The sequence below is a fragment of the Mustela nigripes genome, chromosome 3 (assembly GCF_022355385.1).
Source record: "Mustela nigripes isolate SB6536 chromosome 3, MUSNIG.SB6536, whole genome shotgun sequence".
NCBI classification, from domain to species: Eukaryota; Metazoa; Chordata; class Mammalia; order Carnivora; family Mustelidae; genus Mustela; species Mustela nigripes.
In genome coordinates, this window is record NC_081559.1 from 149,313,352 (window position 1) to 149,329,742 (window position 16,391).

Below are 16,391 nucleotides of genomic sequence, written 5' to 3' on the forward strand. Positions count from 1 at the left end.
CTATTTCCCTCAACTTTACCCACCTCACAACTCTCCCTTTCATGTTAAAAAGAAACTCTTTCCTCTCTTAGGTTAAAAAAACAAAGAAGCAAACCAAAAACCTTGTAGCCATTCTTGACTCTCTTGCAGGACTTATATCTGACCCATATTTTAACTTCTCATAAGGATCGAGGATAGGAACGAGGAAACCAACATATTCCAATTTGCTGAGTGCGTTACTTTCTTGCGTATGAATATTCAAGATATTACACACAACTGGATTCAAAACAAATCAACAGCAAATAGGAAAACTGAATTTGACATAATCACAATTTTAACATTTAATTTTTTGAGTTTATTCATATTTACCAAAGAGAAGCAAGATGGGTTTAGGAGCAGAGGGTTTGGGGATGTGGATCTATGGAGTTGGTACATAAAAGAAAAAGACTAAAAATGTCATCAGTAAGTTTCCTGATTCCCTACTTTTTTTAAAGATTTTATTTATTTATTTGACAGAGGGAGAGAGATCACAAGTAGGCAGAGCAGCAGACAGAGTGAGGAGGAAGCAGGCTCCCTGCTGAGCAGAGAATGATGAGGGCTTAATCCCAGGACCTTGAGATCCCATGACCTGGGCTAAAGGCAGAGGCTTAACCCACTGAGCCACCCAGATGCCCCTGGTTCCCTATTTTTATGGCAGGTATATCACATGTATGAAAAGTTTACATAGACTATTATAGCTTGAGAAAACTACACATTCATGGTGTTCAACTCCCTTGCTGGTATCATGCTCAACAATACTGTGGCTTTCTCAGAGTGGAGAAAATTCACTGTTGGGCAGCTGACATTTGTATTTCTTACTGTAAATTAATAAAGTGACAGTTATCCAGTGGAGCTCTGACTAATTTAGTTATGTAAAGCAGCTTTCTGCTCATCTGTGAGAAAATAGATAAAGATCATGTTTCGGAACTAAAAAACCAATTAAAATAATCAGGATTCAGTGACCCCTGAAGATACTAACAACTTGTGAAACTGTCTGAGACAGCTTGAATGTGCCATTTTACTTTGTACCTCCAATACCTGACAATGCCTTTCACATAAAAATTCTCAAAAAATATTTGTTAAACCAAAGAGGCTATCTCTTAGATAAGACTTTTCTTCAACACCAATTATACTAAGTTCAAGTTAGAAGGAATTCCAAAATACAAACTCATCACTAGATGAAAAGGAATGTGTCCCTACCATCTCCCAGTTTTCCTCCTAATTTCTGTCAGCTCCTCCTTCTCTTAAATATTGGAATTCTCCCATGGTAGGTACTTGGCCTTCTTCTAGTCTTACTATAAAGTACTTTTAACATCTACCATGTTCTCATTCACAATCATATGTTAATGCCCCCTGAATCTGGATCTCCAGCTCAGACCTCAGAAGGTAAACACCAGACCTATCCAACGACTATCTATGCTACATGTCAACTTAGTTATCTTGTCGGTCACTATAACTAGACCAAAACATAGCCCAAAACATCTCATCTCCCTCTTTGCCACCCCACCCCAACTGCTTCTATAGCCCTATTCCAGTAAAGAGCATCACCATCTATCCTACTGCTCGGGCCAGAAACTTGAGATCTTCCTTGACTCTTTCCTTTGAACTCCCACATCAAAGCTATTTTTTAGGTCCACTAAGCTTACATCCTTAATGTACTTTGAATGCATCCACTTATTTCCATTTCCATGATAACCATTAAAGTTCAAAACACCAGATTTCTCACTATACTATATTAATCATCGCTTATCTGGTCTATAGCATCCACTCTAACCCATCCATTCTCGACCCTAGACAAAGTTATTTTTTAACATCATTTTGATCAATTGATTTCCCTGTTTAAAACTTTTTCGTGGTTTCCTGTAACCTTTAGAATAGAAATCAGAAATACTTAACATTGTTTATAAGGTTTTCTGAATCTGGTTCAAGTAAGCAGACTTTAAAATGGCCCGTAATGGGTTTGGTTCAAGACGGCAATGTAGGAGGATCCTGAACATCCATCCTCTCATGGAGACACCAAATTACAGCTACATGCCAAACAATTTCCTCTGAAAGAAACCCCCCAAAAGACAAGCCAAAACACGCATCTTTCTGGAACACACACACACATACACACAAAATCTGGAAAAGAGTACGAATACATGAAGGTTAAATAATGTGCTACTGAACAATGAATGAGTCAACCAGGGAATCAAAGAAGAAATAAAAAAATACATGGGGACAAATGAAAATGAAAACACAACAGTTCAAAATCTTTGGGATGCAGCAAAAGCAATTCTAAGAGGGAAGTTTATAGCAATACCGACCTACCTCAAAAAACAAGAAAAATCTCAAGTAAACAACCTAATCTTACAACTAAAGGAGCTAAAAAAAACAAGAAACAACAAAACCCAAATCCAGCAGAAGGAAGGAAATAGTAAACATTAAAGCAGAAATAAATTATATAGAAACTAAAAAAACAATTGAACAGATCAATGAAACCAGGAGCTGGTTCTCTGAAAGATCAACAAAACTGATAAACTTGTAGATTTGTTGAGAGAGAGCAGGGAGTCAAATAAAATCAGAAACTAAAGAGGAGAAATAACAACTGACAAAGGGTTATAAGAGAGTATTATGAAAAATCATGCCAACAAACTGGACAACCCAGAAGAAATGCATATAATCTCCCAAAACTGATTGGGATGAAACAGAAAGTCTGAAGTCTGAAGACGGATTACCAGCAATGGAACTGAATCACTAATCAAAAAACTCCCCAAATAAGAAGTCCAAGACCAGATGCTTCATTGGTGAATTCTAATCAACATTTAGAAGCGTTAATTCCTATTCTTCTCAAACTTTTCCAAAAAACGGAAGAGAAAGGAAAGCTTCTAATTCATTCTATGAAGCCAGCATTATTCCCCTGATACCAAACCAGATAAAGACACTACCAAAGAGTACTCCAGGGTAATACCTTTTTAACATAGATGCAAAAATCCTCAACAAAATATTAGCAATCCAGGGGTGCCTGGGTGGCTCAGTCGTTGGGCGTCTGCCTTTGTCTCAGATCATGATCACAGGGTCCTGGGATCGAGCCCCACATTGGGCTCCCTACTGCAGAAGCCTGCTTCTGCTTCTCCCTCTCCCATTCCCCCTGCTTGTGTTCCCTCTCTCATTTTGTCTCTCTCTGTCAAATAAATAAATAAATTCTTTAAAAAAAATTTTTTTAATTAGCAATCTAAATCCAAAATACTTTAAAAATAATCATTCACCACAATCAAGTGAAATTCATGCAGGGATGCAAAGGTGATTCAATATTCACAAATCAACCAACATGATAATCACATCAATAAGAGGAAGGATAAAAACTATGATCATTTCAACAGGATGCAGAAAAAAAGCATCTGACAAGTATAACATTCATTCATGATAAAAGCCCTCAACAAAGTAGGTATAGAGGGAACATACCTCAACATAATAAAGGCCATATATTGCACAGCTAATATCATTAGTCAATGGATCAAAATTGAGAGCTTGTCCACTAAGATCAGAAACAAGAAAAGGATGTTCACTCTTACCACATTTATTCAGTATAGTACTGGAAGTCCTAGCCACACCGATCAGAAAAAAGAAAGGAATAAAAGACATCCAAATCAACAAGGAAGAAGTAAAACTTACTCATTGCAGGTAACAGACTACTATATGTAGCAAACCCTAAAGCTGCCAACAAAAAAGCTACCAGAAGTGATATGTGAATTCAGTAAAGTCACAAGATACAAAATCAATGTATAGAAATCTGTTGCTCTTTTACACACTAAAAATGAAGCAGCAGAGAGAGAAAGGAAGAAAACACTCCCATTTACAATTGCACCAAAAATAAATACCTAGAAATAAACTTAACCAATAAGGTAAAAGACCTGTACTCTGAAAACCATAAAACACTGATGAAAGAAACTGAAGAAAACACAAACAAATGGAAAGATATTCCATGCTCATGGACTGAAAGATATATTGTTAAAATGCCCATACTACTGCAAGCAAGCTATAGATTTAATGCAATCCCTAACAAAAATATCAATAGTATTCTTCCCAGAACTAGAAAAAAAATCCTAAATTTTTTTTAAGACTTTATTTATTTATCAGAGAGAGAGAGAGCACAAGCAGCGAAAGTAGAAGAGGGAGAAGCAGACTCTCCACTGAGCAGGAAGCCTGGTGTGGGACTTGCTCCCAGGGCCTTCATATCATAACCTGAGCAGAAGGCAGTCACTTAACTGACTGAGACACCCAGGCGCCCCAAAACAATCCTAAAATTTGAATGGAACCACAAAAGACCCCAGATAGCCAAAGCAATCTTGAAAACAAAACAAAACTGGAGGTATCACAATTCAAGATTTCAAAATTTGTGACAAAGTTGTAGTAAATAAAAGACTATGGTACTGGCAGAAAAAGAGACACATATGTCAATGGAACAGAATAGAGAACCCAAAAATAAACCACAGTTACATGGTTAATTAACCTATGACAAAGGAGGCAAGACTAAGCAATGGGAAAAAGACAGTCATCTTCAACAAAATGATACTGGGAAAACTGGAAAGCTACATGCAAAAGAATGAAACCCGACCATTTTTTTACACCATACCAGAAACAAACAAACAAACAAAAAAAACCCCAAAAACAAAAAAAAAAAAAAAAAACAAAAACAAAAACAAAAAAAACCACCTCAAAATGGACTGAGGACCTAATGTGAGACCTGAAACCATAAAAATCTTAGAGGACAACACAGGCAGTGATTTCTCTCACATTGGTTGTAACAATGTTTTTCTTGATATGTCTCCTGAAGCAAGGGAAACAAAAGCAAAAATAAACTGTTCCCACTACATCAAAAGAAAAACTTTTGCACAGCAAAGGAAACCACTGACAAAACTAAAAAACCTATTGAATGGGAGAAGATATTTTCCAATGACACATCTGATAAAGGATTAGTATCCAAAATATATGAACAAGTTATATAACTCAACACCCAAAAAACAAATAATCCAATTTAAAAACGGACATAAGACATGAAGACACTTCTCCAAAGAAAACATACAAGATGGCCAACATGAAAAGATGCTCAACATCACACAGCATCAGGAAAATGCAAATCAAAAACATAATGAGATACCACTGCACATCTATCAGAATGGCTAAAATAAAAAACACAAGCAGCAATAGGTCTTGGCAAGGATGTGGAGAAAAAGGAACTCTCATGCACTCCTGGTGGGAATGTAAACTGGCACAACCACTGTGAAAAACAGTATGGGTTTCCTCCCCCCCCCCCAAAAAATTATTTTTTAGATTTTATTTATTTATTTGTCAGAAAGAGAGCACAAGCAGGGGAAGTGGCAGGCAGAGAAAGAGGGAGAAGCAGGCTCCCTGGAGAGCAGGGAGCCAGATGCGGACTCGATCACAGCATCCTGAGATCATGACTTGAGCCGAAGGCAGATGCTTAACCAACTGAACCACCCAAGTGCCCCCCCCAAAAATTTTTAAATGGAATTACCCTAGGATCCAGCTACAACATTACTGGGTACTTACCCAAAGAATATGAAAACACTAATTCAAAAGAATAAATGCACATGTATGTTTACTGCAGCATTATTTACAATAGCCAAAATAAGGAAGCAACCCAAGAGCCCATTCATAGACAAACAAATAACAAAGATGCGGTATATAGACACAATGTAGTATTATTTAGCCATAAAAAATACTGAAGTCTTGAAATTTAGAACAACATGAATGGATCTAGAGAGTATAATGGTAAAGCAAAATAAGTCAAAGAAACACAAATACCATATGATTCCACTCATACATGGAAACAACACAAATGAACAACAACAAAAAAACAGATGGTTTTCCTCAACAGAGGAGAGGTGGCTGGAGGGATGGGTGAAATAGGTGAAGGGGATTAAGGGTACACTTAATCTCGCTAAGCACTTAATAATACACGAAATTGCTGAATCACTGTATTGTACACCTGAAATGAATATAACACTATATGTTAACTACACTAGAATTAAATTTTTTAAGAATCCACTGAGGGGTGCCTGGGTGGCTCAGTTGTTAAGTGTCTGCCTTCAGCTCAGGTCATGATCCCTGGGTCCTGCGATGGAGCCCCACATCGGGCTCCCTGCCACATGGGAAGCCTGTTTCTTCTACTCCCCCTGCTTGTGTTCCCTCTCACTGTGTCTCTGTCAAATAGATAAAATCTTAAAAAAAAAAAAATCCATTAAAAATACCATACATCACAATCAAGTAGGATTTATTCAAAGGTTCTGCGAGGATGATTCAAAAATCTGCAAGCCAATCAAGGTGACACAAGAAAATGAAGGCCCCAAATCACATGACCATCTCAACAGATACAGAAAAAAAACACCTGACAAAAATTCAATATCCATTCATGATAAAATTCTCAATAAAGTGGATACAGAGGGAACATATCTCAACAAAATATGGGATGAGCCCTGTATCCTGCATATGGCTCCTGGCTTAGTGGGGAGCCTGCTTCTCTCTCTCCCTCTGCCTGCCACTACTCCCTGCTTATGTGTGCACTCTGTCTAAAGAATAAATAAAAACTTTTTTAAAAAATATGTGGGTATCTCTTTTAAGATTTTATTTATTTATTTAACAGAGAGAGAGACAGAGTGAGAGAGAGAACAGGAGCAGGGGGAGTGTGGGAAGCAGGCAGGCTTCCTGCTAAGTGGGGAGCCCAATGCGGGGCTGGATCCCAGGATCTTGGGATCATGACCTGAGCTGAAGGCAGATACTTAATGACTGAGCCACCCAGACACCCCAGGAATAAATAAATAAATAAGGCAATACATGACAAGTCCACACGCAGTATCATACTCAGTGGTGAAAAGCAAAAAGTTTTTCCTCTAAGGGGTGCCTGGGTGGCTCAGTGGGTTAAAGCCTCTGCCTTCCTCTCAGGTCATGATCCCAGCGTCCTGGGATCGAGTTCCACATCGGGCTCCTTGCTCAGCAGGGAGCCTGCTTCTCCCTCTGCCTCTGCCTGCCTCTCTGTCTGCCTGTGCTCACTCGCTTGCTCTCTGTCTCTGGCAAATAAATAAAATCTTTAGAAAAAAAAAAAAAAACAGTCCAATTAAAAAATGGGCAGAGTACCAGAAGAGACATTTTTCCAGAGACATAGAGATAGCCAACAGGTACATGAAAAGGTTCTCATTAGGTAAATGCAAATCAAAACCAGAATGAGATGTATCACCTCACACTTGATAGAATGGTACTGTCAAAAAGACAAGAAATAATAAGTGTTGGTGAGAATGTAGAAAAGATAAACTCATGTGCACTGTGGGTAGGAATGTAAACTGGTGCAGCCACGACAGAAAACAGCATGGAGGTTAATCAAAAAGCAAAAAAAGAACTACCATATGGCCCAGTAATTCAACTGGGTGTTTACCCAAAGGAAACAAAAACACTAACTCAAAAAGATATATGCACCCCCACGTTCACTGCAGCATTATTTATAGTTGCCAAGGCATGGAAGCAAAATAAGTGTCCATCTAGGAATGCATAAAACAAACAGGAGATATATAGATACACACACACACACACACACACGAATATTTTTCAGCCATAAAAATAATGAAATCGGGTGCCTGAGTGGCTCAGTGGGTTAAGCCTCTGCCTTCGACTCAAGTCATGGTCTCAGGGTCCTGGGATCGAGTTCGGCTCTCTGCTTAGCAGGGGGCCTGCTTCTGTTTCTCTCTCTCTCTCTGCCTACTTGTGATCTCTCTCTGTCAAGTAAATTAATAAAATAAAATAAAATTTAAAAAAAGAATGAAATCTTGCAATCTGTGACAACATGAAAGGACCCTGAGGGCATTACGCTTAAGTGAAATATGTCAGACAAGAAAGACAAATGCAGTATGAGCTTATGGTGGAATCTAAAACAAAATCCAAACTTATAAACAAAGAACAGATTGATGGCTGCCAGAGGGGGAGTATATAAGGGGGCTGGTTAAATGGGTTAAGGTGACCAAGAAGTTTAAACTTCCAGTTATAAAATAAATCCTAGGATGTAATGTATAGGATGGTAAATACAGTTAATAATACTATATGTATTTTTGGAATTTGCTAAGAGAGTAAATCTTTTTTTTTTTTAAGATTTAATTATTTATTTGACAGAGAGAGATCACAAGTAAGCAGAGAGACAGGCAGAGAGAGGAGGAAGCAGGCTCTTGAGCAGAGCAGAGAGCCTGATGCGGGGCTCGATCCCAGGACCCTGGGATCATGACTGAGCCGAAGGCAGAGGCATTAACCCACTGAGCCACCCAGGCGCCCCTAGAGAGTAAATCTTAAGTTTTCTTCAAGAGAAAAAAACTTGCAGAGACAGATGTTAACTTTACTTACTGTGGGGATCATCTGGCAATCTGTACAAATGTTTTATCATTGTGTCATACACCTGAAACTTAATGTTACATGTCAATTATATCTCAAATTAAAAAGATACAGAAATATTAATTAAAATGGCCCCAAAATATTCCTGCCTTTTGTCAGGGCCCAGGGTAGGCTACCCAAAATGTACCACAATGGTATACTGATTATTCCTAATTGAAGCTAGTTGGGAAACTGCTGGTCCAAGGACACTGAGACCGTCCTCTGATCCCCTGAAAAAGGAAATAAATCTCCCATATGAAAAATACCCTCCTGGTACTAAGAAGTAAAAAGTCACCCTCATCATCAGAGATAGGTACATTAAAACCTAGAAAGCAGGGGCGCCTGGGTGGCTCAGTGGGTTAAAGCCTCTGCCTTCGGCTCGGGTCATGATCCCAGGGTCCTGGGATGGAGCCCCGCATCGGGCTCTCTCTGCTTGGCAGGGAGCCTGCTTCCTCCTCTCTCTCTCTGCCTACTTGTGATCTCTGTCTGTCAAATAAATAAATAAAGTCTTTAAAAAAAAAAAAAAAAAAAACCTAGAAAGCAGTAGAAACAAGCCATGTTACAAATCTACTACCTCAACCTAAATTCTGCTTAAAATTCCTTACTGATTAAAGCTCCCAAACATCTGTTTTCTTTATTCTGCCAATTACTCACAAATTTATTAAGTCTAAGATGTATAAACACTGCCTGCCTTGGTCATTTCTTTGGGTCTCAATTTCACTACTGGACCTCCATAATAAAACTTTGGTTTTTGTTCCTTTTGTCCCACGTCAATGTAATTCTGAAACCAGCTGGAAGAATCCTGGGAAGAAAGATTTCTCCCTTCTGTACTTCTAATATTCACTCCTTTCTGTAATTCCCTTCCCTTAAATGTAGGCTGGACTTACTGGCTCTCTTTAAAGAAACAGAATATGCAAAGTGAGGGGATATTACTTCAAGATTAGGTTATAAAAAAACTGCAACTTCCATCTTTGACACTCATTCTCTCCTGTTTTCTTTGATTGCTTGCCTGCGTGGGGGAAGCTGCTGTGTCTTAAGGCAGCCCTTTCGAGAAGCCTTCCAAGTGAGTACAAAGGCATGCCTACAACTACATGAGTGAGGTTACAGGCATAACTTTCCCTCTACCTCTAAATTGAGCCCTCAAATGAAACCTCAGCAGCTGAACACTGATTCAATCCTTCACTGAGAAACCTTCCGCCAGAGGCACCCAGCTAAGCCTCACCTGGATTTGATAACAAAAGAAACCGTGAGATTATGTTTGCTGTTTTAAACCCTTAAGCTGTGCAATAATTTGCTATGCAGTAATAGATAACTAATAAACTGGCACTCGCCTGACTTTTCAGCCTCGGTTTTTATCTGTTTATTCTCCTATTTCAGGTTCCAGTCCTAATTTCTGGTCCTCAAAAATACCACTTTTTCTTACCTCAGGGCCTATATCACGCTACTCTCTCCACTGGAATATTCTTTTCTCCTCATCTTCCATTACTCATTAATCTCCAATCATTCTTTAGAGCTCATCTCTAATTGTTCACACTTTCCCCCTCCCTCCCTTCAAGATCAGGTTAAATATAACTTTGCTTCTCTTTTCCAAACACTTTGCACTAATTACATTTACTCAACTACCTTTCCTTCTAACCTGTAAGATCAATGAGGAAAGGTGTTTCTGTTTTTCATGTTCACTGTATCTCCAGAGCTTAGAACAGAGCCTTATTCATAGTAAGCACTCAGTCAAGTCTGCTGAAAAATAAACGTTCAGAGAAGAACATACAGAAAAGAACAGAAAAATTAAATCTCAGCATTACCTCCCAATCTCAACAAAGTCCTGGAACATATCTCCAACTCAACTTATTAACATTATGCTGAGAGAAAGATTTAGGAAAAAGAAAAAACAAATGAAAAGGGCTCCAAAAACTCACGATAAACTAGAAAGCTGTAATATGAGTTTCAACTCCCCCAAAGTTCAATTTATTTAGGGAAGAATGGTTTTTGTTTGTTTTTTAGATTTTATTTATTTATTTGACAGACAGAGATCACAAGTAGGCAGAGAGGGAGGAGGAAGCAGGCTCCCTGCTGAGCAGAGAGCCCCAATGCGGACTGGATCCCTGGGATCATGACCCCAGCGGGAATGCAGAGGCTTTAACCCACTGAGCCACCCTGGTGCCCCATGGAAGAATGTTTTTTTATTGCCTTTGGCTTAGAGTGGAGTTTTATTACTTAAAAATTTTTCTAATCTCTCTTGATTTTTTTCTATCCTTTTCTATCTTCTCTAGTTGTTTTTTTGTTGTTTTTTTTTGTTGTTTTTTGTTTTTAGCACAGTGACTATATGCAATACATGTAGATATCTTACCAGCCATCAAATCCAAGATATTTCTAGCTGTTTGACTTGGATACATCATTTAACCTGACTTCAGTTTCCTCTTCTAAAAAGTGGTTAAAATAACACTTCTCACTGACAGGATGACAATAACCCGACATCCTTTCCATAACATTATGCAGATAAAACAAAAGACTCAAACGAAAAATTTTAAACCTAAATTGTACAAAATCTCTTCTTCTAAGTCGTAGTAATTTTCAAAATCACACCACAAACTTTTCAAAGTCTGGGAGACTAAGGGCCTTAGGCGCTGTAGAGCATCGCCAAAAGTAAACATTTTCACGGCGGTCAAGTTCCACCCCCGCCCCCCGCCAAGTTCTCTGTTTTCACTCAGGGAAGACCAGCAGGATTCCCGGACTGTCGGGGAAGAAGGGGCTGGGGGCCTCATTCCTCCTCCGACCCCAGTTTTCAGAGAAGTAGCCTTGCGAAAGGGAGAGGACCTGTCCGTCGCAGTCACCTGGGGAGCTCCAGGAACACCTGGCCCTGAGTACTACCTTCCTCAGCTCACCACATTCCCCATGGCGATACGGCGCAGCCAGGCTGAACAAGAGAGTGCCGGAGCCCAGCCAGTAGCGAGGGGAGCGGGAGGGCGGCGGGGATACCTCAGAGCCGCGGAGTCGCCTAGTACAGCACAGCCCGCGGCTGCCAGCAACACCCCTCGAGAGCCAAGGTCCTGGAAAGACGCGACGTCCCCAAGGCAGAAAGCGCCAGAGGCGAGCGGCCAGCGCCATGACCTACAACTCGTTGACTGACCCTTCAACCCTTTCGGCCGCTGTGGAGCGCAGCGGAGAGTAATTCTCCCCAGTCCTCCCAGAGAAAACGCGACTTCCCCTTTCCAGGCCGCCTCTTCCGCTAAACGATTTCCGGTCCACAGGTTCACGGGGAGGGGAATACCGGATTGGGTGGGACTTTGCCGCCCTTTCGCGCCTGCGCCCGGAGGACCGTTCCTTTTTGCAAGCTATCGGGTTTCTGCCGATACTCTGTGGGGCTTGTCATGGCTTTGGAATAGGATTAACACCAGAAGAGAATTGAAAATTCTCTGGTAGACCCGATAATTTAAGTATGCAAGGAAAAAAAACCGATCTATTATTTATAATTTTCTGCTGCCTTCAAAGATAGAGTAATAGGCGGTCCTTTTTGGAGATAAATTCTTGGAAGAATTAAACTGTTCCACATAACGAAGGCGAAGAAGAGATTGACAGTTAGGAGGAGGAGTTCTTGAGGAGATAGAGAAGCCAGAGAAGATAAAGAATGTGAAGCCCAAGCTGGTCTTAGTAGAAAACGATGTGGAGAACAGAGGGAAAAGAAAAAAAAATTAAATGTTCATACAACTTACAGCCCATTGACAAGTACCTCCCTCAAGGAGCTTAGCTACCTCAGGCAACCTTTGACATTAGCCTAACCTCTAAGACACTATAAAAATCCCTTTGGAAACTTCCTTTATCTATACCTTCCCCCTCCCCCAAGATAAATGTATATATGTTAGCAATCATCCTCAAAACATGCAGCACACTAATATACATCTGAAGGGTCTCATGACTAAGGTTTTATTAGACAGTATTAAATGACCTTTTCCTAACAGCTAGCCCTTCAAGGTCCTGGAAAATTTGCTTCCAAATTCCTTGGAGACTTACCCTATCCCTAAACACCCCCCAACTTGAAAGTATGTAATCCAGCCTCTCCTTACAACCCCAGAGAGCTTTGTCTGCCCATAGGTCCTGTCCATGTGCTTTAGTAAAACCACCCTTTTTGCACTGAAGTCGTCTCAATAATTCTTTCTTGACTGCTCCCAAACCACAACATTTCACATCAGAAAAGACTAGGGAGAGGAGGCCTCTTGAGAGAAAGTTGATGACCTTGTTTGCTGTGGGATGTGTGGTGCAACCCCTTGGTTTCTCCTCAAAATATTTAGCAAGATTAATATGTCTCGGGCGCCTGGGTGGCTCAGTGGATTGGGCCTCTGCCTGCTTCCCCTCCTCTCTCTGCCTGCTTCTCTGCCTACTTGTGATCTGTGTGTGTGTGTGTGTGTGTGTGTCAAATAAATAAATATCTTAAAAAAAAAGATTAATATCTCTCACCAGGGTGGAATATTTTGGGAAGGATCAAAGAGTTTTGAATCTTACTTCAAGACTGATGTGGGTGAAAACATGAGAGGCAAATGGAGTACATACTATCCGGATTACGTGTTTTTTTTTTTTTTTTTTTATGGGCAATAAGGGAAGATAATCATAGTTTCTTTAGAATTAGATTACATTTATGTATTACCTATGTAGTATTACATAGTACAATAACACATACTTATTTCATTTGTTCTTTCCAACTACCTTGTGAAATAATGGGTATGTCAAATTAATTAACAAAAGAACTATAGCTCAAATAAATTAACCAAGGATACATAGGTAATAGATGTTGTTGGAAGACTAGAAGACTATAATCCATGTCTTTGAACTCCAGGTCCAATGCTTTTATATGATTGCTGCCTCCATGTCTTCCCATTAAATCTCCCACATTTCTTTATGATTGCATTAGTAATATCCTTATTTTCTTTGTTTTTAAAGTATATTTTAAAAAAACATATAGAGTCTCTTCTTAACTTTTTTCTGAACCTTAGTCTTTTTATCCAGAGGGAACCATTTTTACATATTTCTACCGATAGTTACCTCAATATTCCTAAATAATATGTTCATATAACTGGATGCCATGAGAATCCTGAAATTGAGTTTCTGATATCTTAGCCAGAGTAAATTTTTTCAAAGATTTTATTTTTAAATAATCTCTACACCTAACATGGGGCTCAAAGATAAAACCCTGAGATCAAGAGTCACATGCTCTACCTACTGTGCCAGCCAGCCATCGCAACAGAGTGAAATGTTAATGAAATTTTCTATTTTGAAAAAAAAATTTAGATCCTTAGGAAAATCGCACGAACTCACATTTCTTCACCTAGATTCAGCCATTGTTAACATTTTGTCAAATTTTATTTATCTCCCTTTATATATATTACATGTAACATTTATATTATGTTCCAATTATTATTTTTTGTTGCTGAATCTTTTGAGAGTAGATTATAGATATCATGATGCTTTGTGCCTAGAAACAAAGATATTCTCTTATTTAGTCCCAGTACAACTATCAAATTCAGGAAATTGAAATTGACCGAATACTATTATTTAAGAAATAAATTTTGTTTATTGCCCCCAAGCAGTCCTCGATAGCAATCACTTTTTCCCCAAATAAGATCAAATCCTGATTATATGTTTATGTGCTGCATTTAATTGTCATGTTTCTTTAGTTTCTGTAAGTCTGTGATATTTCTCTCTTGACTCCAGGCATACTATTTTTTCTTTTCTACAATGAGCTTCAGACCTCCCTACATGATATTCTCTCTGTCAGGATTCCTTCCCATTACACTGGTCACCCTCCCCCTTGTTCCCATCCACTCTACTCTTTCTTACTTCGTTAATTTTTATTCATCTTTCTTTTCTTTATTTTATTTTTTCAATGATTTTATTTATTTATTTGAGAGAGAAAGAGAGTGTGTGAGAATGGAGGGAGGGGCAAAGGGAGATGGAGAAGGAGACTCCCCACTGAGCAAAGAGCCCCAACATGGGACTCCATCTCAAGACCCTGAGATCATGACCTGAGCTGAAGCCATAGTGGGTACTAAAACTATAAAAATATAAAAAAATGTAAAACCACTCTCGTCTCTACTTCTTTCCCTATTTTAGTAGAGCCAAAAGTCAGAAAGTTTAGGTATGGATATGTATTTTTGAAATTTTGAAACTTTCACCTAAATTTCACCTAAAAATCTGAGGACTTTCACTTAAATGTAAAATCGGAACCAAAAGTAAAACAAATTTGTCTTTATAACGTTCAGTAAAAACAAAATAAAGCAATTCTCTTCCTTTTCCCTACTGTCCTCCAACCACGAAAGTCTTGTTTCTGTCCCTGCAACTGGCTAAGTCTTTTTCTGTCTTTGTCTATCATTCCTCTGATCTCAGATCTTTGAATGACTTGCTCTTTCTTGTTTTTCAGGTTTCAATCAAATATCACTGCCTCAGAGAGACTTTCCCTCATACTCAATCCAAAAAGTTCCCATTTGAGGCACCTACTTGGCTCAGTCATTAGAGCACGTGACTTTTGATTTGCAGGCTGTGAGTTCGAGCCTCATGGTGAGAATAGAGATTACTTAAAAATAAAATCTTCAAAACAAAACAAAACAAAACAAAAACCTTCCATTATCCCCAATGTCCTCCCTATCACATCACCCTCTATTACTTTCCTCATGGTACTTATGACTATCTGAAATCATCTCATTTGTTTTTAATAACTTACTTGTTCTTCTAGTATAGAAAATTCTGATGTCACTAATCACAAGTCTAGAACAATGCTTGGCCTGTAGTAGGCACCCAATAGGTGTTCAATAAATAAATGAATGAATCTTCACTTGCAATGATATAATTATTTAAAAGTGTTTTTTTGTGTTTTTTGGATTAAAAGTCTTTTTTTTTTTTTTTTTTTTTTTACTTAGGAAAGTCCTCATTTGTTTCATTTTCCATAGTCTTCTGCAATTTATCTTTTTAATATTTTATTTATTTATTTGAGAGAGATTGAGAGTGACAGAAAGCAGGAGCAGGGGGGAAAGGGAGAAGCATGTTTCCTGCTGTGGAGCAGGACCCCAGGATCAGGACCAGGAAATTAACCCCAGGATCAGGACCTGATCCAAAGGCACCCAGGACCCCAGGATCAGGACCTGATCCAAAGGCAAACACTTGAGGGACCAAGCTACTCAGGTGCCCCTGTCTTCTGCAGTTACAAAAAATATATCTTTTGCTCATTTTTCTATTTTTTAAAAAGATTTTATTTATTTATTTGTCAGAAAGAGAAAATGAGAGTGTGAGCACAAGCAGGGAGAACAGCAGGCAGACGAAGAAGCAGGCTCCCTCCTGAGCAAGGAGACTAAAGCAGGACTTGATCCCAAGACCCTGGGATCATGATCTGAGGCAGATGCTTTCTGAGCCACCCTATTTTTCTATTTTTTTTAAATCAATTTATACTTTACATACTAATCCTTCCTTTAATATCAGGTTTGTAACAAATATTTTTCTCATGTGTTTGCTGAATGATTTTGTCCCTGTTTTCCTTGGGCAGACGTTCTCAATTTCTAGTAGTCAGATGTAGCAGTATTTTCCATGGTAGTTTGTTTAGTTGTAGGCAGCATCAAGTAGCAGTAAAGCAGGATGCTTTGAAATTAGTTTACTTAGAATCTGTGACTTCAGGCGAGTAAACCAATTACTCAGCTATCGTATTTCAAGTTACTCAATCACAGTTTTCTCATTTGCGAAATGGGGTTAATGGCACTAAGTAGGTCACAAAATTGTGAGAATTAAATGAGATTCAGATGCAAAATGACTCGGGTAGTGCGTTCATTGAAAAGTTGTAAATAAGAATGTTTAGGAGTTCGCATTTCTGATTTTTTCCTTGTTTTTCAGATAGTAGTATAAATTTTTCAAATATTTTAATTTGCGGGGCGCCTGGGTGGCTCAGTGGGTTAAGCCGCTGCCTTCGGCTCAGGTCATGATCTCAG

The 16,391-nt window shown here is 38.9% G+C and overlaps 1 protein-coding gene across 5 annotated transcripts in view; it reads right to left on the reverse strand.

Annotated features, from left to right (window-relative positions):
- The window catches only part of RMDN1 (regulator of microtubule dynamics 1), a 54,997-nt gene extending 43,348 nt beyond the window's left edge, over nt 1–11,649 (reverse strand). For all 5 annotated transcript variants that reach the window (XR_009403224.1, XM_059394821.1, XM_059394820.1 and 2 more), the window contains exon 1: nt 11,407–11,649. Coding sequence is in view for 4 of the 5 variants with exons in the window: in XM_059394821.1 (XP_059250804.1) it covers nt 11,407–11,535 (129 nt within the window). In the remaining variant the exon portion in view is untranslated. The remainder of the gene's footprint in view (nt 1–11,406) is intronic.
- Nucleotides 11,650–16,391: the final 4,742 nt, after the last annotated feature.